We start from the raw sequence: 21,167 nt of genomic DNA, 5'->3' as shown, positions 1-21,167 counted from the left end.
TTATCAGAAAAAACTCAATTGGTTTTGTTGTTCTTTTTCGTCTTTCCTCCTCTTGGTTGTTAATAGGAGCCTGTGGAGCAGGACTGAGCGGTATCGTAAATATGACTGTAATCTTGTTGCTGTTTGTTTGGCCACAGCAAGGTGAAGTGCGGCTCAAGTGTTTGAAAGCTCTTCAGAATCTGTACACCAACCGAGAACTCTTCCCTAAGCTTGAGCTCTTCACTAACCGCTTTAAGGTATGAAACAAACCCACAAACTTGCCATCCTGCCCTTCCGAGCATTGCCAAGCTGATTTAAAATCCTTGATGGAATCCTGGAAAAGTCAGAAGAGATGGTTCACTATATCATAGATATCATAGATATATCACTGTACTTTCCATTCATGGGAAAATGCCCAAATACAAAAAGTGAGTAAATTATCTTTCCTTGTAGATCATTAGATTTATGCTGTTAGCTGTCAAACCTAGTAGTGTCAGTTTTCTGGTGTTGGTCTTAATAATAGCTTATGTTGGCTCCCTGGCTTGCAGAAAGCTATTGGCATTCCGGTATTCACTGCCTAGAGTATTTATGGATCAATCAGGTCTCAGATATATCTTCCTGTGTTCAGCAGTTTTTAAAATAGTTATTATAATTTATTTGTATTTATTTTACATAACCATGGTGACCAAAATAGTTAGCATCTTACACACTGTCAATTTATACCGTTTGAAGTTTTGTGAAGCTGTTCAGGTGAAAGTAGGGGAGCAGCAGCAGGGCTTCACCTGGGAGCAGAGTAGACTAGACCCAGCCTGTTACTATCAGGGCATGCTGTCCCTCTAGTAATGACATCACATGAAAAGTTGTTCTGTTTTCCTCCAGGACCGTATTGTGTCCATGACCCTGGATAAAGAGTACGATGTGGCCGTTGAAGCCATCCGATTGGTGACGCTAATCTTGCAGTGAGTGTCATCAAGGGGGAGTGGGCTTACCATACTATCACCCTCATCTCACCGCCTTCTTTGTCTAGTTCCAGGTGGCCTTTGTGTGATTTTTGGATTGACTGTTTTCTTCCTTCAGTCACCACAGCCATAGCTGTTCACATTTCCCAATATTGATTCAGACTCATACTTAAATAAATAATAATAAATAATTTGTTTTTTAGTTGATGCTTTTATCTAAAGCGACTTACAGTTGATTGGACTAAGCAGCAGCAATCCCCTCTGGAGCAATGCAGGGTTAAGGGCCTTGCTCAAGGGTCCAACCTTCCAGGTCCCAGCCATTTATGAACTACTAGGCTACAGGCTGCCCCCTCTTTCAGCGTTGTGAGGGTATACTGCTCCCATCTTGTTATTCTATTTATAAGTCTGTCTGTTCATCTCTTTCTCCAACAGTTTTCCTCTTCATTCGTTCCAGTCTGCCTGTCTGTCTGTCCACCCTGTTATTCTATCTCCTTAGCTCATAAACATCCACCCCTGTCTGTTTGTCTCTGTCTGTCTCTGCCCCCATGACCTGCTGGGTGTTGTTGTTTTAGAGGCAGTGAGGATGCCCTTTCAAATGAGGACTGTGAAAATGTTTACCACCTGGTGTACTCTGCCCACCGGCCCGTGGCAGGTGCAGCGGGAGAATTCCTCCATCGCAAGTGAGTCTGCACCCCCCCCCCCCCCCCTCAAAACCGTTCCTCAATCCCCTAGGCCCTCCCTCCATGCCCCCACGCTGACATTGACATCAGACTAAACACCACACCCTGCTTTTTTTGGGGCAAGGTCTAAAATAGTTAAATAATAATTTGTGTGTTTGTGTGACTGAATGAGTGAGTCTGTGTCTGTGTGTGTGCATCTGTGTGGGCATGTGCTTGTGAGGGGGCACTCTGTTTTAGGGGGTTGTGTGTGTGAGGGGGAGGTTGACCTCTGTTCCGGCCTTACTCTCTACCAGGTTGTTCAGCAGACACGATCCCCAGGCAGAGGAGGCTCTAGCCCGGAGGAGGGGGAGGAACAGCCCCAATGGGAACCTCATCCGCATGCTGGTGCTTTTCTTCCTAGAGAGTGAGGTACGGGGAACGCCCAAAACAACAAGCTTTGCTTCTTGAGCTCCCTTTCACCAAACTCTGAATTTCAGAAGAAACATGCATTTAGCCAGCCAGGTCACCTCTCACCTGAAGAATCTGAAGCCTGGGTTATACTAAGCTTTAGTGGTCAGAAATACATATTCACATTGCTTAATTGGCAGAAAATACATTTATAAATATTGCCACATTTAATAGAAAAATACTTCTGTACAGTAAATAATGAAACTGATTATTCTTAATACAAAAGAGCAAAATAGTATCAATACATTAATTATAAATATGTCTGTGACATATGTTGCTCTGGCTCTTTCTCTGTCACACCCACATGCACACACTGACTCACGCACACACTTCTTTTTGTTCTGTTTGTCTCAGCTGCACGAGCATGCGGCCTACCTGGTTGACAGCCTGTGGGACAGCTCTCATGAGCTGCTGAAGGACTGGGAGTGCATGAGTGAGCTACTCCTGGAGGAGCCTGTGCAGGGAGAGGAGGGTACGAGCCCTCCGTCTGTCTGTCCGTCTCGTTAGTCTTTCTGACTGAGGTGTCCTGCCTTTCATGCTCTCTGTTTCTGGCTGATCTTTTTCTGTGTCCGTTTAATTTTTGTCTCCGTTCTTGGTTTTGTCAGGATGATCTTCCTTTCTCTGACTGTTTTTCTGTGTCTGCCTTTCTCTCTTTCTCACCTACATCTCCTGACTGATCTTTCTCCCCATCTGACTGATCTCTCTCTCCATCTGACTGATCTTCCTCTCTCCGTCTGACTGATCTTCCTCTCTCCATCTGACTGATCTTTCTGCATCTAACTAATCTTTCTCTCTCCTTCTGACTGATCTTTCTCCCCATCTGACTGATCTTTCTCCATCTAACTGATCTTCCTCTCAGTGGGACTGATCCTTCTGTATCTTCAGCCTTTTCCTGTATGACTGCATTTCTATCTGCAGCTGGAAGCTCCTGAATGACTGGTCTGAGCTCAATGAGGACCGATTCTTTCTGTCCCATGATGCAGTTTTAGCGGACCGGCAGGAGAGCGCCCTCATCGAGCTGATGGTGTGCACCATTCGACAGGCGGCCGAGGCTCACCCCCCCATAGGACGGGGGACAGGGAAGAGGGTAAGGCCACCCGCCATGCTTTTGGTGGCAGGGTCTCTGGCAAACCATAGGAAGGGACCCTGCTGTAAAATCCAGCTATACTAGCTTGACCAGCTTGACAATTGAGCTGGCCTATGGGTATGAGCTGGTCAACCAGCTACCAGCTGTTTCATAACATAGCTTGAGCTGGTCAAACCATGTCAAGCTGGGAGCTGTTCTGATTTGGTCAAACTGAGCTCTGCCCCATTATCAATAACCATAGAGGTTTTACTGCATGATACCTGCAACAAACCATACATACATTTCTTCTCCGTGTTGAGTTTTAGTAATGACATGAGAACCAGAATGCTATCGTACTTTTGCTGTATCTCAGAAATGGAACAGTTACAGTACTTTGATCAGAGCAGCTGCAAAAAACGTTTGTTTTCCCTGGGTACAGAAATACTCCAAGGGGATAGATAATCAAAAATAAATCTGTGAGGTTGGTTATTTGTTTTTTGGTTTCTCTTCAAAGTTTCAAAGCTCAAAAATGTGGTTTCTGTGGATACCAGAATTTAAGTATTATCACCCTGAAGTCTCTTAAGCGCCATAGACTCTGTGTTCTGTTTTTCCCTCCCACTCATCTCTGAACTGCTTGTCCCTCTTTTACCCTTTACCCACCCTCCTCCAGGTGCTGACGGCCAAAGAGCGCAAGATTCAGATGGATGACAGAAACAAACTGACAGAGCACTTTATCATGGCTCTACCCATGCTGCTTTCAAAGGTATACCACGTAAACGCACACACCCATGGGTGCACAAACACACTCACGCATGTGCATGCACACACACACACAAAGTGAACACGGACACAAATGCACACACACACAGGTTACCAAAATGTTATGGTTCCATTCTGTCTCATTGGTTAAAACGTCTGTCTGTGAAATTGTGGCCTGACATTGTTTTTGTGGTGATTATTCCAGTATCAGACAGACTCAGAAAAAGTTGCGAACCTGCTTCAGATCCCGCAGTTCTTCGACCTGGACGTGTACTGCGCTGCCAGGATGGAGAAGGTGAGGCCCAGGGGAAACACTCCTTCACATATCAGTTACTGCTGTTTTATGAGGAACTTGCTTCCTTCCTGTACTTTTTGAATTGATTGCCAAACACATGATGAACACTTTTTGATTACTTTTATATGTTACGCATTTTTACATTTTCAGTCTTAACCCTTTCAGTCCCAAGCCCAATATTCAGTCTCAAATGACATTCGGGGTAAAGATTTTATGGTCTGTGACTAAAAATGGTTGCCCACCCCCTCCCGCACATTCAGGGGCTACAAGTCACTAATTTGGTAAAGGTTGGGACCTGTAGTAACCGGTTTGAGCATCCATATAATCAGGAGAACAAATTTGGATTTGCCCTCCCCTGTCTGCAGTTCGTCCAGGCAATTTTTTCAAGTTCGCCAAAATAAGGATAAATCCTTTCGACAGAAATAAAAGATGAGGAAACTAGTAATGCTAGATGGGTAGCTATCTACCTAGTGGTACTAATTTCCCCAATTTTCAATTAGTAGTTTCTTCGTCTTTTATTTGGCTACATTTCTGTCCAAATGATTTATCCTTAGCTTGGCTAACAAATCGGGTCAAACTTTACTCATTTTAATTCCGCTTTCATGATTAACCTATGAGATAGGACACCACTTCCTGAAATATTCTGTATCTCATCTTGACATGACCATAGTAGCATCTTTGTGGTAGTGACTGGAATACTTTTAAGATGAGTACTTTTGTACAAAGTGTTGCTGAACTCAGACAACGAAATGCTGCTTGTCAATAATCCCGAATTGTACAAAGCAACTTGGAAAAAAGCTCCCCCCCAGTGGCTTAGAGTGACTTGAGTGGAGTTTGAATTGAGTATACTGACAATGGTGTCTGGCAACATGTTTTCCAGTGATGAAAGGTTTGTACATAATTTTGAGTATACTGCCTACTTTATAGTTCCATATACAACTCTGCTAATCCATAAATGTGTATTTCAACAGAGCAGTGTCACACCAGGTTAAGTACCTTGCTCATGCGTTCAATGGCAGCGCCCTAGCTTGGAATTGAACCCACAAACTTTCAAGCCCAGTTCCTTCATCTTTATAATGCAATACAATGATGCAATGAGACAACAAGCCAAGACTGGCTAAATGGCTTGCTCTCTCCATGGAACATCCTGAAATTCTATTGTTCTCATGTGATATAACATCACTGCCAGCCGATGATTGTAATCGGTCATTTGCCCCACAGCACCTGGATGCCCTACTGAAGCAGATAAAGTTTGTGGTGGAGAAGCACACTGACTTGGAGGTGCTGGAGTCCTGCAGCCGCACCTACAGCATCCTGTGCAGCGAAGAGTATACCATCATGAACCGTGTGGACATCGCCCGCAGCCAACTCATCGATGAGCTGGCCGACCGCTTCACACTGTCCTTGCAGGACCTGCTGCAGGAGGTGTGGGCCATGCTACTGTGGGGGCAGAGGGAGGGGGACGGTTGATGGCTATCTGGGAACACGTAAAGCATTCACAAAGTAGCTATGGGCTAGATTTTTCAGGCATGAGGATAAGGTTCATTTTTATCTAGGCAGACCTGTCTAGAGATGACCGGGTTTATTCCTCTCCAGGGGGAAGAGGCGGATGACGACGACATCTACAGTGTGCTCGCTGCCCTCAAGAGGCTCACGGCCTTCCACAAGTGTGTGCTGAAGCATCTCCACTGCAGTTACTTCAATGTGAAACCAACTGTGCCTCACAACTTACAAACCTAGGAAACTTAAAAACAATTACAATCACACAATTAAGAAATGCATTAACTTATTTTCTGTAAGACAATTAAGAACATAAGAAATGTGAAAAGCACAAGAATCTTAAATATAAGAATGGTAAGAACATAAATATTTGAAAGATAAGAAAGATAAGACTAAAATATAATCTACAATCTGCTGAACCATGATGCAGAACCAGATGAGGAACATGAGAAACATAAGTACTCTAGAAATGGAATAGTCATGACAAACATAAGCTGGAATATTGAAATGAAGTCAAGGCTCTTCAGCCTTTTTTGTTTGTGTGACCAACTTTGGCAGCTTCACCTAAATTTTGCTGATGATTTCACGGAAATGTGGACAGGATGCTGCACATATTGAGGAGAATTAATTATCAGAAAATTATTATACAGGTCTTTTTGGCTTTCTCTTTAATGTGAGACGGGTGCGTGGGGGTTGGACCCAAAATGCACGACTCAGAAACAATAGTAAGATAAAGTCCCGTTAGGGCTTTATTCGGGACGAGTCCCAGGAGCGTAGTCAATACAAACAAAGTCCATACACGAAGATCCAGCCAAACAAATACAAAACGAACAAAAAGCACGGTGCCGAGGGAAGAGGCAATCTCGTAGTCGGTAGGCGTGCGGGGAGGTCCGGTAGCAGGAGAGCAGTCAGCGGGGCAGATGAACAGGCGGACGGCAGGCAGAGGCGTAGTCGTGGGCGAAGCGGGAGTCGAAACCATGAAACAATCAGCGGGGCAAAAGTACATAAACGGTAGGCGGGGACGTAGTCGAAAAACAAAACGAAGGTCACAAAACAGAAATCAATGGTCGATGGTCAGTAACAGGCGTGGATCGTAACGTGTAATCAAGACAGTAAGTACTGCTCAAGAGTTGCGTGAAAAGACAGAGGCAGACAATTTCGCAGTGAACAGTTGCGCGACTGGGCTATAAATGCAGGTGTAGACAGGTGTAGACAATTAGTAAGAGCGTAGCAAGGAAATGGAAAACAGGTGCGATGGATGACAAGTTTAACAAGGAGATTAGTAATCGTTAGTAATAAACCTATCCTGCCCTAGCATTAGTAAATTAGTAAATGACATGCACGAGAAACGTAAGGTAACATGAACACATGATTAGTCTTGTTAGTTTCTACCCAATCCTGATCTAGCGTTAGTAGTTTTAGTAAATAGACAAATAGAACATAAGGGGAGTGAAGGACAGAACGAGAGAGAGAGAGAGAGAGAGAGAGAGAGAGAGAGAGAGAGAGAGAGAGAGAGAGAGAGAGAGAGAGAGAGAGAGAGAGAGAGAGAGAGAGAGAGAGAGAGAGAGAGAGAGAGAGAGAGAGAGAGAGAGAGAGAGAGAGAAGGCGGAACGCAAGGTTTGCGGAAAAACATGTAAAAGTGTATGCATAACAACGACCAGTTAACTAAACAATAAACATGCATCGAAACATAACACAACGCGAAACTAAGACGATAATCACTCAACATAACCAGGTAATAAAATCGTACGATAACATAACTAAACATGACAAGAAAATAAATCGTAACGAAACATAACTAAACAACATGACGAACCTAGACAACATAATACATGATAAAACACTACCTGACTAAGACAACATGAATAAACATAAATCAACATAAAACATGGTGAGACAGACCTGAAACGTGACATAATGAACAATAACAAAATAGGGCACAGTATGTATCTTTTTTTCAACATGAGGCAAGGGAATTCTACCTACGCTTTCTTTAAAAAAAGGATAATTTTATTGGCTTGATTGACAGGAGACATGTACCCATACCTATGTAGATTTATAATTTTGAAATGTACTTTTGATATGCGATTATTCTAGCTGATATCATCATGTGATTTGTCAAAGACTGAGAGGCTCTTCCTTGCCAAGCAGAGTATTGCACTTACTGTGCTATGTGTGCTTGAGTTTGTATGTGTGCAGACTGTAAAAATACATACACATTTTAATGTAAATCTTTCCTTTAAATGTAGCAAAATGTGTGTTTCAGCACGCATGACTTGACAAGATGGGACTTGTTTGGGAACTGCTACCGGTTGTTGAAGATTGGGATAGAACAGGGCTCCATGCCAGAGCAGGTAAGGGCCAAAGCTGTATTGCTGTTCAATGAGGCCTTTATGTGGTAATGTGTGGTCACATTGTAATTCTGTGGAATCCTGTGTGGTCATATTATGGTTCAATGAGTCTACTCTCTCTACAAGGTCATGTGGTCATATTATGGTTCAATGAGTCTACTCTCTCTACAAGGTCATGTGGTCATATTATGGTTCAGTGAGTCTACTCTCTCTACAAGGTCATGTGTGGTCATATTGTGGTTCAATGAGTCTACTCTCTCTACAAGCTCATGTGGTCATATTATGGTTCAGTGAGTCTACTCTCTCTACAAGGTCATGTATGGTCATATTGTTCAGTGAGTTGTGGTTCACTCTTGATGTGTGTTCAGATTGCGGTGCAGGCTCTACAGTGCTCGCACTACTCCATCCTGTGGCAGCTGATCAGGGTAACAGAGGATTCACCATCCAAGGTAGGTAATAGATATGTGTACGGATGCCGATGTGTGTGTGTGCGCGCGCACGCAGGCTTGGGTGCATGCATGTGTGTGGCCACAGACAAAGCCACAAGCGCTAGGACGTGTGTGTGTGTACATCCACACACACACACACACACGTGAAGTTTCTAAAAACTTTAAAAAAGGAGAGGTTTTAGAAATTACCTGGTTACACTTGAAGATGTGAAGTGTAAATGAGCTTGAAACAAGCCTTTCTCTAACAGTTATAAATGTGTTAATTAGCTGGAAATTGTACCTCTGTCCTCAAGGGCCACAGACTGCTGGTTTTCCACCCTCCCTTTACCTGAGAGTTTGGTGTGAGGACAGTCTGGCCAATTAGCACTGATTGTTCTGCCAGTAGCACTAATTGTTCATGTCATTACCTGGGAGGAAAGAAACCCAGGGCCGGATTTGGACTTGCGGGCCACATTTCACTATCCCTGCTGTATTTGGTCTTGATTAAAGCCAAATAACGTGCTGTAGTGGGCTCCTCATATAAGGCTTTCTGATATCCTCATGCACTGCAACAATGTTATTCTTCATGTTCAAATCAACATCTCTCAGTCACACAGGAATTCCCATGCATACGTTAAGTGGACGTGGTGTTCCCGTTTCTGTCTGTACAGGATGACCTCATCGCTCTGAGGAGGGTAGTCAAGTCCTTCCTGGCCATTTGCCAACAGTGCCTGTCAAACGTCAACACTCCGGTCAAAGAGCAGGTGTGTCTGGAATCACCATCCAAAGGTTGTCCAGGGATGCAGGGTTCCTTTGTTTTAGCACCCCCATAATTATTATCATATGGTGAAAGGGGTTCTCATGGGTTTCCAAACTGTACAGTGCAGTTGATATGTATTTGTAGAGTTGCCACAATTTATATTGTCTTGGCTCTGTAGTCCAACGCACTGGATTTGAAATGAAAGGTGAGGTTAAAGTGCAGACTGCCCCCTTTAATCCTTTTTTATTACATTGTCCCCCCAATTGTAAGGGACCATAAGTGATTGGACACTTGACTTCTCAGTTGCTTCTGAATAGTCAGGTGTATTCAAATGCTTCCTTAGTGCAGGTATAAGAAATCTTTCAGTATCGAGTCTTGATTCTAGGCTTATAATTTCCTTTGGGGTCCGTTGTTGTCGTTTGTCAACATGAGTTGACAGTCAAGGAACACAAAAACTTTTGAATGTGACAAATGCAGGTAATGAAATGGCTTGAATTGGATTTTGCTTTATTGTACTTGTATGTACTTTATGCATGTTATGTTTATGCAAAATTATATTTTTTCTGTACCAGTACACATCTGTATGTGCATCCCGTACTTGGCTTTCTAACAGGTTTTTGTGGTTATGATTCAGTTTGGTAAACATTCTATCTCCAATCATTTTGTGGTAATACAATTATTTTTGAAACCCTCTCACAAATTGAAGTATTCATTGATTGATATTGATTGACTGAGTCATCTCACCCCCCTCCCCTGACCCCTGACCCTATGCACTAAGACAAACATACAGTTACAAACATTTTGTCCTGCCACAGATGGGAGCTGATCGGTTGAACGGCCCTACCCTAATCCCACTCCCTTCCCCAGGCATTCATGCTGCTGTGCGACCTCCTGATGATCTTCAGCCACCAGCTGACCACCGGAGGGCGGGAGGGCCTGCAGCCACTGGTCTTCAACCCTGATGGCCCTCTGCAGAACGAGCTCCTCGGCTTCATCCTCGACCACGTCTTCGTCGACCAGGACGAGGAAAACCAGAGCATGGGTGAGCCCCTCTCAACCCTCACCCCATGCTTCCTACCTGTCCCGTGCCTTGCGTTCCGGTAGCATAGACCACACACCTTGTTTTCTCCTTGTCTTCCCCCGTCGGCAGCCATTTCTGTTCGCGGTGCACTACCTTTTCAAATAGTTTGTGGTGAACAGAAAAAAGTTTGACTATGTTCGCGAATGTTAGCTAATGTTTGCGATCTTGAACGCACCTCAGTTCAGACCAGCTCAAGCTATGTTTTGAAACAGCTGGTAGTTGGTTGACCAGTTATAAGCTCAGACAGGCTTACCAGCACTAGCTGGTTGGCCAGCTCATACCCAGCTAGATTCACCTTATGACCAGCTTTACCCGCTCAATTTTGAAGCTGGTTAGGCTGGCATAGCAAGATTTGACAGCAGAGTCCATTGCAAAACATTCTGTAAAGCATGTATATAGAGCTCCATATCTCAGAATCTCATTTCAAAGTGAAAGGGGGATGCTCACCTCAACCGCCATTAGTAATCTGTTCTAATCAGGGAATATGCACATAACCCATGAGGGTCCTGCGCATTTTTGTGGTTCTTTGAAGTGCCTCTCCCTGACTGTCCTGTGCTCATCCCCTAGAGGGTGATGAAGAGGACGAGGCAAATAAGATCGAGGCCTTGCACAAGAGAAGGAACCTGCTGGCTGCCTTCAGCAAGCTCATCATATATGACATTGTAGACATGCCTGCCGCCGCCGACATCTTCAAACACTACATGAAGGTGAGAGCTTTGAGAGAGAAGACATGTTTGTGATTGCATGTTGTTTCATATTGGTTCTGAAAGTATTACTGGCCTTGGAAAGTATGACCTTGGAAATATAAGGTTCTATCTGCATTCATCTGAACTGTTTTGATCGTCACTGCTCTTGTTTTTTCTCTCAGTACTACAACGATTATGGTGACATCATCAAGGAGACGCTGAGTAAGACCAGACAGATAGACAAGATCCTTTGCGCCAAGACTCTGATCCTCAGCTTACAGCAGGTAAGCTTAAAGCAAAATTGGTGTTCCCCAAACTTATGTTTTAGTTAACAAGCAGGTAAAGGTGTTGTGTGATGGCATGAATGGGTGGATCTTACTGAGAATATGGCATTGGTCACATAAAATGTTTTCTTTGAAGTGGGTAATGGGCTTGGAGTGTCAGATACCGTGGTTGAAAGACACTGAGGTGACCACCTCCATTTCCCAATCCCCAGCTCTTTAATGAGCTCCTGCAGGACCAGGGACCCAACCTGGACCGTACCTCGTCCCACGTGAGCGGGATCAAGGAGCTGGCCCGCCGCTTTGCCCTCACCTTCGGCCTTGATCAGATAAAGACCAGAGAGGCTGTGGCCACACTGCACAAGTGAGTGCCCCCCTCTTCCCTACAGCAGGGCTTAACATTACTGGAGCGTGATGCCACGTTTCAGGAAAATGTGCCTCATGCAAGAACATTTTCATATTCATTATATATATTATATATATAATATATATATATATATATTCATATAAATTTGATAAGAGTGCTCAAGTGTGCCACGTCAGACTCAACAAACTCACCAACTTCCGACAACTGTCCTAAATTCAGATGTCAGTTATAATGCAGTATATACAGTAGGTGGGCTCCATCATGGCCAATGGGATTAACAAGAACAAGGCACAACCAAGTCTACCACGTAGTTGGTACCTGATTCATTTGTTTTGATAAACTTCCTCTTATTTATCCTAAACCGTCCACTAAAATAGGTTTCATAAAAATATTGGAGGCGAGAAATAAGCAATGTGTCGTTTACATGATTTGTATGACTGGTCGGGACCACTCGAAGGGATAAATGTTGTTCCTACCTAAAATTCAAAATATTGCTGAATTTACCAAGTTCTCTTAAATCACTTGTACAAGCAATTCCAGAACAAATCTATTTGTACGAGTGGTTCTTGCATGAGGCCCAATGTGTCTGCTTGTTGGTTAGGTTAGCAGCTACATGAACTATTCAACTGGTGAGTGTGGAAAAAGGCGGCTTTTTTTCCTTTTGTTGTTAATTCTCCTACTGCTTCCCTGTCAATCAGGGATGGAATTGAGTTTGCCTTCAAATATCAGAACCCGAAAGGGCCAGATTTCCCTCCTCCAAACCTGGCTTTTCTGGAAGTGCTCTGCGAGTTCTCCTCCAAACTCCTGCGGCAAGACAAGAAGACAGTGTAAGTACAGAAGCGCCGTATGTCCACGTTACCTTGTCTCCTCCAGTAGAATGTGTGTACTAATTACGAGCACCAGGTGGTCGGGCACGTTCACGGCTGTTTTGCTTCCTCAGTGGTGGAAAGTCCCTCTCATATCCTGTAATGTGCCTACAGTCACTCGTACCTGGAGAAGTTCATGACGGAGCAGATGATGGAGAGGAGGGAGGACATTTGGCTGCCGCTGATCGCCTACAGGAACTCCCTGCTGACGGGCGGAGACGACGACCGCGTGTCCCTCATCAGCGGCAGCAGCAGCAACAAGACTGGCTCGGTCCGCAGCAAGAAGGGCCGACCACCCCTGAACAAGAAGAAGATAGACGGTCAGAGCACTTCTGCTACATTGGGCCTCATGCAAGAACCACCCTTGCGAACAGATTTGGTCTTTCTCTTGTACGAGTGATTTAAGAGAACTTGGTAATTCACCAATTTATTCTTATGAAGGAGCAAGATTTATGAGTGGTCCAGACCTGTCGTGCAGCCCATTCCATTCACTACCTATTGAGAGGCTTATGGTGCATATCAGCGCAGCTCACCTGGCAAACAGAAACTTTCAAACTAGGCGTTGCAGATCAAATATAAATGCAGATTCTGCAACTGCATTACTTATTTTCCGCCTCAAAAGTTTTCAGAAACTTATTGTAGTGTACTGTCTAGGAGGAATAGGAAAGTTTATCAATAGTCCCCCATATTATTTGCTAAAAACCAAGGAACCGCAGTCTACCCAATGAGGTACCGACTACATGGCAGATGTCCCTTCTTCTTGTTAATCCTGTTGGCCATCTATTTGACAGTTGTCTGAATGGGCGTTTGTTGAATCTGCCGTGGCACTCTTGTATGAGCCCTCTGTAAGTGTCACACGCCATGACACACCCCTGAAAGGATAGACAGGCAAAGTAAACCAAAATTTTAATGGTAGCTTTTCAGCTTTGCTTGCAACTCACACAAACATAGCTCTCCCAGGTACGGCTCTCTTGTACGGTGGTTCCTTGGTCTCAGCCACCTACTGTGGAAAAGACCAGACACTTTAACAGCCTGGACTAATTTGAAACACAGTCCAGGTGTGCTTACTTAACCAGTAGGCATGGTCCTCAGATTGCCCTGCTTCCAAACCGTGCCCTTGCCACAGTAAATTTATGATAAGAATATGAAAATGTTCTTGCAGGTACTGTCCTTGTTATTAGTATTATCCTTATTATTGTTGTACAAAATGTTGCTGTAGTTTTTAAAAAATAATAATAATCCTAATAATCATAGTAATGATAATAATAAAAATAAAAAATAAAGTGTTATTATTATTATTACTACCACCAATCTGTCATACAAATACGATGCAGTTTGATATTAAATATTAGCTCGGTAAAGGATCAGGGGCAGGGTTGGACACCAAGGGGCCACAATGGCTGAAATATTGAAGTAATAACAAAAATGTCCTGCGGGATGGTGGTGTGGTGGGAAGAAATAATAAATAAAAAAATTAAAGCACTAGCAATGAGAACGAGATTCACACGCAAAGAGCCAAGCCTTTTTTTTTCTTTTTTTCATTTTAATGTTATTATTTACATAATATATTGGTGGACTGGCTGCAGACAAGCATGTGATGCCAAGCACCACTTATCACACCGCAGTTCACAAGTTGGAGGGTGACAGTGCCCCATCAACTAGTGGGTATCGCTGGTGCACAATGAAATTACTGTGCTGAGCTATACACAGACCTATGCTGTGCTGAGCTATATTACACTGTGCTGTGCTTCACACACACAAGCTTGCTGAGCTATATTAAACTGTGCTGTGCTTCACACAGACACAAGCTTGCTGAGCTATATTAAACTGTGCTGTGCTGAGCTTCACTCACTCAGTTACCGGTATATTAAATGGTTGGTAAATGGTTGGCATTTATATAGCGCCTTTATCCAAAGCGCTGTACAATTAATGCTTCTCATTAACCCATTCATACACACATTGAAACACCAACGGCGGTTGGCTGCCATGCAAGGCGCCGACCAGCTCGTCAGGAGCATTTAGGGGTTAGGTGTCTTGCTCAGGGACACTTCGACACAGCCCGGGCAGAGGATCGAACCGGCAACCCTCCAACTGCCAGACGACTGCTCTTACTGCCTGAGCCATGTCGCCCATGTCGCCCCTGTTAGGTACTTATGTGAACTATTAGGCCCTATTAGGTACTTATTAGATTTATTTTTGAGGTATAATTGGCCCATCCACTTCATGTTGTCTGTTAAGAGATGCTCTTCTGCATACCACTGTTGTAATGTGTTGTTATTTGTGTTACTGTCACCTTCCTGTCAGCTTTGACCAGTCTGCCCATTCTCCTTTGAACTCTCTCAATAACAAGCTGTTTTCGTCCATCTGCTGCTCATTGGATGTATTCTTTTGTTCGTTTTTTCTACCATTCTCTGTAAACTCTAGAGACTGTTGTGCATGAATATCTCAGGAGATCAGCCGTTTCTGTGATACCCAAACCACCTCATCTGGCACCAACAATCAATCCACAGCCAAATTCACTTTGATCATATTACTTCCCCATTCTGATATTTGGTCTGAACAACAATTGAACTTTTTGACCATGTCTGCATGCCTTTATGCATTGAGTTGCTGTGCATTAACAAGCTGGTGTACAGGTCTTTCTAATAAAGTGGTCACTGATTGTATATTAAACTGTGCTGTGGTTCACATACAGACCTGAGCTGTGTTGAGTTGGAGAGGCGGTGAGTTATTAAGCTAATTCAGCACGTTGCCCTCTGAGCCCCCCTGCTGAACTTCTTCCTCTGTGGTGTTCTCTGTTGCAGAGGAGAGTGTGGAGGGCTCGTGGCTGGTGAGGAACGACACTCTCCCCACGCCGAGTGCACTGCAGACACCTCAGCTCACCTCCACTGTCCTGAGAGAGAACCCCCGCCAGGCACCCCAGCACCTCCCAGACCAGGACTCCGAGCCCAGCTCTGAACCAGACTACATGCACAAGTAAGGAACTGCGATGGCTGCAGGTTCACCCTTCACCCTTTGTTTGATTCGTTTCACTCTTCTGGTTCTGGTGGTTCGCTCACAGTGTCAACCAGGGGTGGTGCTTTCAGTCCACAGATGCAAATGTCCTGGCTCGGACAGCAGAAACTGGAGGAGTTGAACAGAAAAGACAGAGCCAATATGAACTACATGAAAGGCAGGACTGCAGGAGTTCGACAAACAGTGTAAGTACAGTGTAAGCTGTAAGTCTAAACATTGCCAACAGACTTTGTTGGATATTCTCCTCTAAAAATGGTGATTTCAATGTAGAGGGGACTCAATTTTATTATACGTACATCTATGTTGTAGATGGCACAGAGTACATTAATGTTAGAGGTATTCAATAGCCAAGTTGAGCCAATAGCCATACTTACAATGTTGGGCTCTTAAAATTAAGCTGAAACAAGAAATAAAAGCTGGAGTGAGGGGTATGAAAGCGGGATTGTGATGGGGTATAAAGCAGGAGAGCGAGGGGTATAAAAGCAGGAGAGCGAGGGGTATAAAAGCAGTAGAGCGAGGGGTATAAAAGCAGGGGAGTGAGGGATATAAAAGCAGGAGAGTGAGGGGTATAAAAGCAGGAGAGCGAGGGGTATAAAAGCAGGAGAGTGAGGGGTATAAAAGCAGGAGAGTGAGGGGTATAAAAGCAGGAGAGAGAGGGGTATAAAGGCAGATCTGCGTTCCAGCCGGGGTCTCATGGAGGATGACGCCGAGCCGATCTTTGAAGACGTGATGATGTCATCCCGTGGCCAGCTGGAGGACATGAACGAGGAGTTTGAGGACACCATGGTCATTGATCTGGTGAGCTTCTCTTCTATCCCCAGCTGGCAGCGCTCCCCAGTAAACCTCCTGCTGTCACTCCCGCAAGCTGCAATGTTTGGCCCTACTACTTTAAATCCTGATCAGTGGTGCCTGGTTTAGTATACTATGGGAAAAATGACTAAGAAAAAAAACAATAAAGGTTCATTCTGGCTTTATAGGAAGTTCAGTTTTGCGATCTTGTCACACCCACAAGATTTCACCACAGGAAGTCTCCTAAAGAAAATGCATATAGGGAGCTATGCTTAAGCCCAGTTTTAAATACTTGCATATGAATGTTTATGAGATGAATATTGTTATAATAATGACATCCAGATTGTCTTGACACCCAGAGGCAGTTTTTTGTTGTGTGTGAAGTGGAATGGGAATCTTTCTAAAACCACTGAAAGGCAGCAAATGATAAGGATTCTTTTTTCTGGACCCCAGATAATTCTGACTGCAGGGGGTTAAGCATCCTTCTGAACAGCAGAATGCTGTCATTTACAGTCACTCTGCTTTCTAGCCACCCTCCAGAAACCGACGTGAGAGGGCAGAGCTGAGACCGGACTTCTTTGACTCTGCAGCCATCATAGAGGATGACTCGGTGAGTATGGCCAGAAAAAATCCTCAAAGCAGCCAGAGCCCTCCCTGAACTGTAAGGCATGTGGTTATCCCTTGTTACAAACACTTGCTGTGCTGTGTTGCAAGTGTTTAAGGTGTTGGTTTAAGATTAATTCAAATATTACAGTTATAGAGGAAATGTGTGAGGTGCAATCTTTAAGCTTTGGCCAAACGTGCAGCCGAGCCTGATCTTGGAATATCAAAATCAGGGACAAAGTGAGACATGAAAACAATGTGCATGCTGATTTTTTGTTTTCTAATTTTTGGATACAGGGGTTCGGAATGCAGATGTTCTGAAGATGCTGAAGTTGCATTGAAAGAAGAGAAAATGGTGTTGGGGGTGGATTGTTAGGGGGTTGCAGCAATGGTGGCCTTCATACTGTGACAACTGCTTGGGACACTTTAGAAAAGATTCATTATATGTGGGACATGCAGAGCAGTCAGTGATGCAGTTAAAATGGAGATGAGGGATGGGGACTCCAGTGGATCCCCCCTTCCCAAAAAAAACCTCAAATCTACAAGTACATCCCCTCACCTGGGTGACCAGAGGCAATGGAGCACCTCACCTTGTGCTGGGCACTCTGCCGTCATACTGCATGACCCTGAGACCCCTTTCATCTGAATATTTTTTAAATGATTTAACAAGTCATACTTATGACAAAATGGGGAAAAAAGAGTTTCAAATGTATGCCTCACATTAGCATACCTATAGTAAGAACAGCAAGGCATTACTGAGGTATGCCATTTTACAATGGGGAGACGATGCCCTTCTCTGAACAGACTGATGTACTCCTTTGTCTTTGATGGATTTGTAATCGTCTTATTTAAATTTCTTACACTGGAAAACGGAAATATCAAGATCAAAGTAAAAATGCCCCCGCTCTCCCCCCCAACAAAATGTTAATATTGTGGTGTGATGTGACTAATGCACAAAAAGTATTGTGTCTGTTGTAGGGTGTTGCAATTTGTCAGACACTTTGATTGCGCAGTTGTTGAAAATATGAAGGTTTCGCCCCTGACAGAGATCGGCCTTGTTGGTTATGTTCCAATATTGCGGCAACTCTTGCCTGTTGAGGATATTGCCCGTCGATTGGGAACTGCTTCCAACTATCAAAGGGGCCAGATGATAGGTAATTATTTGCTGGGATGCATTTATTTGTATGTGGGGGGATAAAAACACTGGAATGTCAGATGATACTGGGTAGCATGTTTTCGGATTCAGGAGATTCCTGAGAAAAGACAGGGACTCATATCTCGCCCAACTCTTAAACTCAAGCCTTTTTAAGGTAAACAGATTAATGATGAGTGTAATGCTCTTTATTTTCCAATACAATCACAGATTATCCAGCCTGGTGAGGGGAGTGAGTTTTAAAGAAATTGTTTGAAAGACAAATTCAATATGAAATATATATAAGAGTTTAGTAGTTTTTAGTAAAAGTAAAATCAAGTGTGATTGTTATTTTTGGATTTATATATTGCTGTACAGCTCTGCTGTCAAATCGTAGACTATATGCCTGTGGAATGCTCCCAAGCACTCACCAGCCTGTGGGAGAGGAGGCGGGCGGTGTACAGGGCTGGGCTGGCCACAGAAATCCCCAAACCAAGCCGATTGCGAGTCCCCAAGGGCCACCTTGTCTGCTTTTGTTGTTCCCTTTCAAATCAGCAGCCAGTTTAGCCTTGGAAACAATGTGCTGCAATTTCCACAGTTTGGGAATCTGTGCCCTTGCTGTCATGGAATGTATCCCTGTAGCCAGTCTGTTCTTGCAGGGTGGAGGTTGTCCTTTGGAGAGAGATTCAAATATTCATCCTCTGATTGCCTAACTGTAGAGGCCCACATTTCAGTGCCAACATACAAAATTGAGGAGCAGCACCGTTTCTCGGCCACACAGTGCTACAGTTAGGGATGACTTGTAGTCCAGATTTAATCAGCCAGTTGAACTTTATCCCATTTTCTTTGGCGACTTGGTGATAATCCCAGCACATGGAACTGGCAGCAGACTTCTCAAAAAAAGTGTGAATCCTCTTCCAAGGGAAATTCAGAAAGCATCTTATCGGCAATGACCCAAAATCTGAAGAAATGACTCTCTACCATATGGACAAATCTGCCTGGAGGTTCACAGGGTGCTTAAACTCTTTCAGTTAATTCAGTTAAAAGTGTTACTTGCATTCAAAGCTTGAAGAGTAGCACTTAAATCCAGCCAGCATTGTACTTCCCTGTTTGATTCCGTTTGCCAACTTTTTATATTCGCAGTGTCACCATGATTGTTAATCCTGTATATTGGACATTTTTCATATTGAAACAACTGCCTTTTTTATTTGTACACCTCAAAAGAAATACATTTGTTTTTTCTTTAATAAACTGTTCTTATACTTTGTTTTTGTGAATTTGAGAAAATTTAACATTTTTGTTTTTGAAATAAAATATGTAATCTTTCCTGTGTGTGTTAAATCTTGTACATTGTCATTCAAAGTTATTCACATTGCTAGTGTGAACTAAATATCAAAATTATGTGAAATTGCTTGTGATCCGGACGTTAGAAATGGCTCCGATATATTAAATATAAACTAATCTCTGAAAATGGTTACCAGTGTTTTCTAGTATTTACTTACTAAGCAAGTGCAGGACAATCAACGTTTAGGAACTCCAATATGAATCATAAATACGAATTGAAAATGCTAACTCATGTTTCAGGTGTTTTGTGAATGTGTTTCGGGTGTTTTCTGAAGGTGGTAAGTGACTCTGCTGTCCCAGGATCAGTCAGCTGCAGCATCTTGACAAGTTTGACAAGCTTGCGGGAGTCTGACCAATTACTGCTGTTCTGACTGGGGTAGCTGGGACCATTCCTATTTAAGAGGCAAACTGTTTCTATGGAGGTCTGGGAACGTGGGATCAGGCAGCTAGAATAACTGAAGGAGCACAGGGTAGCATATGGGGAGAGCTGCTATTGTGTGCTGAGGCCGAGTAGCTTGACTGGAAAGGAACTGAGCTTCTAAGGGCATTGCTGTGTGAATGAATTGCACATTAAACATGTGCTGAATGCCTGTAGATGAAATGATCTACTAACACTATTAGGGTCACCAGTTTGTCTCCTTTTGTTGCATGTACAGTGGCTTCAAAAAATATTCAGACCCCTTTACTTTTTGCACAATTTATTGTGTTGTAGATTTAATTTTGAATTGATCAAATTGCCTTTTTTGCCCATCAATCTTTTTTGCCCATCAAATGACAAAGTGAAAACATGTTTATAGACATTTTTGCTAATTTACTAATTTATTAAAAATCAAACACTGAAATCTCTTTTACATACAGTAAGTATTCAGACCCTTGTGGTCAGGTACATCCTGTTTGCTTTAATTATCCTTGAGATTGGTCTAGAACTTGATTGGAATTCACCTGTAGCAAATTGAATTGATTGGACATAGTTTAGGAAGGCACACCTGTGTATATAAGGTCCCACAATTCACACTGCAGGTCAGAATGAGAACCAGGCCTTGAGGTCTCAGAAACACTCTGTAGACCACTGTGATAAAAGTGTGGTGAGGCATAGATCAGGGTAAGGGTATAAAACCATTTCTGAAGCTGTTCCCAGGTGCACAGTGGCCTCAATAACTGAAATGGAAGAAGTTTGGACCACCAGGACTCTTCCTAGATTTGGCTGGCCAGGCAAACTGAATAACTGGGCAAGAAGGGCCTTAGTCAGGGAGGTGACCAAGAACCCAAAGGTCACTCTTTGGAAGTCCTCTGCAGAGATGGGAGAACCTGCCAGAAGGATGGCCATCTCAGCAGCACTCTATCAATCAGGCCTTTATGGTAGAGTGGCTAGACAGAAGCCACTTGTGTAAAAGGCATATGCCAGCATTTAAAGGACCCTGAGAGCATAAATAAAATGATTATCTGGTCTGATGAGACAAATTAAAGACTTAAGTTTGATCCAGGTCAATTGTTTAAGTTGTCATCGATTGATGGTGCTTTGTGAAAATGTCCATATAAAGTGACCTTTCTAGATTGACACATTTGGTTTCAATAGACAAGTATCATTTTGCCTTTTAATTAACTAACATTTTAGAAATAATTATTTCATTGTATCTCAGAATTCACCCAGTTATTTCTAGCCAGTTCTAGCCAAAAGAACTAGAGGCTAGTGGAAGAGATGTCAGGTTGAGTTTGCACCCTCCCTTAGAAGTTTGGGCAGAAATGTGTGAGCTGGTAGAGAGAAGTGACTTACAATCA

The 21,167-nt window shown here is 43.4% G+C and overlaps 1 protein-coding gene across 1 annotated transcript in view; it reads left to right on the top strand.

The window, feature by feature from the left end:
* The window catches only part of LOC133126250 (cohesin subunit SA-1-like), an 82,570-nt gene extending 63,206 nt beyond the window's left edge, over nt 1–19,364 (top strand). Inside the window, exons 11-34 of the mRNA XM_061238264.1 lie at nt 138–236; nt 859–938; nt 1,511–1,618; nt 1,912–2,026; nt 2,420–2,537; nt 3,049–3,152; nt 3,802–3,894; nt 4,096–4,185; nt 5,407–5,610; nt 5,782–5,852; nt 7,952–8,039; nt 8,405–8,485; nt 9,136–9,228; nt 10,092–10,266; nt 10,873–11,012; nt 11,174–11,275; nt 11,488–11,636; nt 12,338–12,466; nt 12,620–12,825; nt 15,310–15,481; nt 15,592–15,705; nt 16,204–16,318; nt 16,839–16,919; nt 17,210–19,364. Coding sequence (XP_061094248.1) covers nt 138–236; nt 859–938; nt 1,511–1,618; nt 1,912–2,026; nt 2,420–2,537; nt 3,049–3,152; nt 3,802–3,894; nt 4,096–4,185; nt 5,407–5,610; nt 5,782–5,852; nt 7,952–8,039; nt 8,405–8,485; nt 9,136–9,228; nt 10,092–10,266; nt 10,873–11,012; nt 11,174–11,275; nt 11,488–11,636; nt 12,338–12,466; nt 12,620–12,825; nt 15,310–15,481; nt 15,592–15,705; nt 16,204–16,318; nt 16,839–16,919; nt 17,210–17,233 — 2,751 coding nt within the window. The 3' untranslated portion in view covers nt 17,234–19,364. The remainder of the gene's footprint in view (nt 1–137; nt 237–858; nt 939–1,510; nt 1,619–1,911; nt 2,027–2,419; nt 2,538–3,048; nt 3,153–3,801; nt 3,895–4,095; nt 4,186–5,406; nt 5,611–5,781; nt 5,853–7,951; nt 8,040–8,404; nt 8,486–9,135; nt 9,229–10,091; nt 10,267–10,872; nt 11,013–11,173; nt 11,276–11,487; nt 11,637–12,337; nt 12,467–12,619; nt 12,826–15,309; nt 15,482–15,591; nt 15,706–16,203; nt 16,319–16,838; nt 16,920–17,209) is intronic.
* Nucleotides 19,365–21,167: the final 1,803 nt, after the last annotated feature.

Source organism: Conger conger, chromosome 4 (assembly GCF_963514075.1).
Source record: "Conger conger chromosome 4, fConCon1.1, whole genome shotgun sequence".
In the NCBI taxonomy this organism is placed as follows: Eukaryota; Metazoa; Chordata; class Actinopteri; order Anguilliformes; family Congridae; genus Conger; species Conger conger.
The sequence above is the reverse complement of the archived record's forward strand: the minus strand, read 5'-3'. Positions and strand labels throughout refer to the sequence as shown.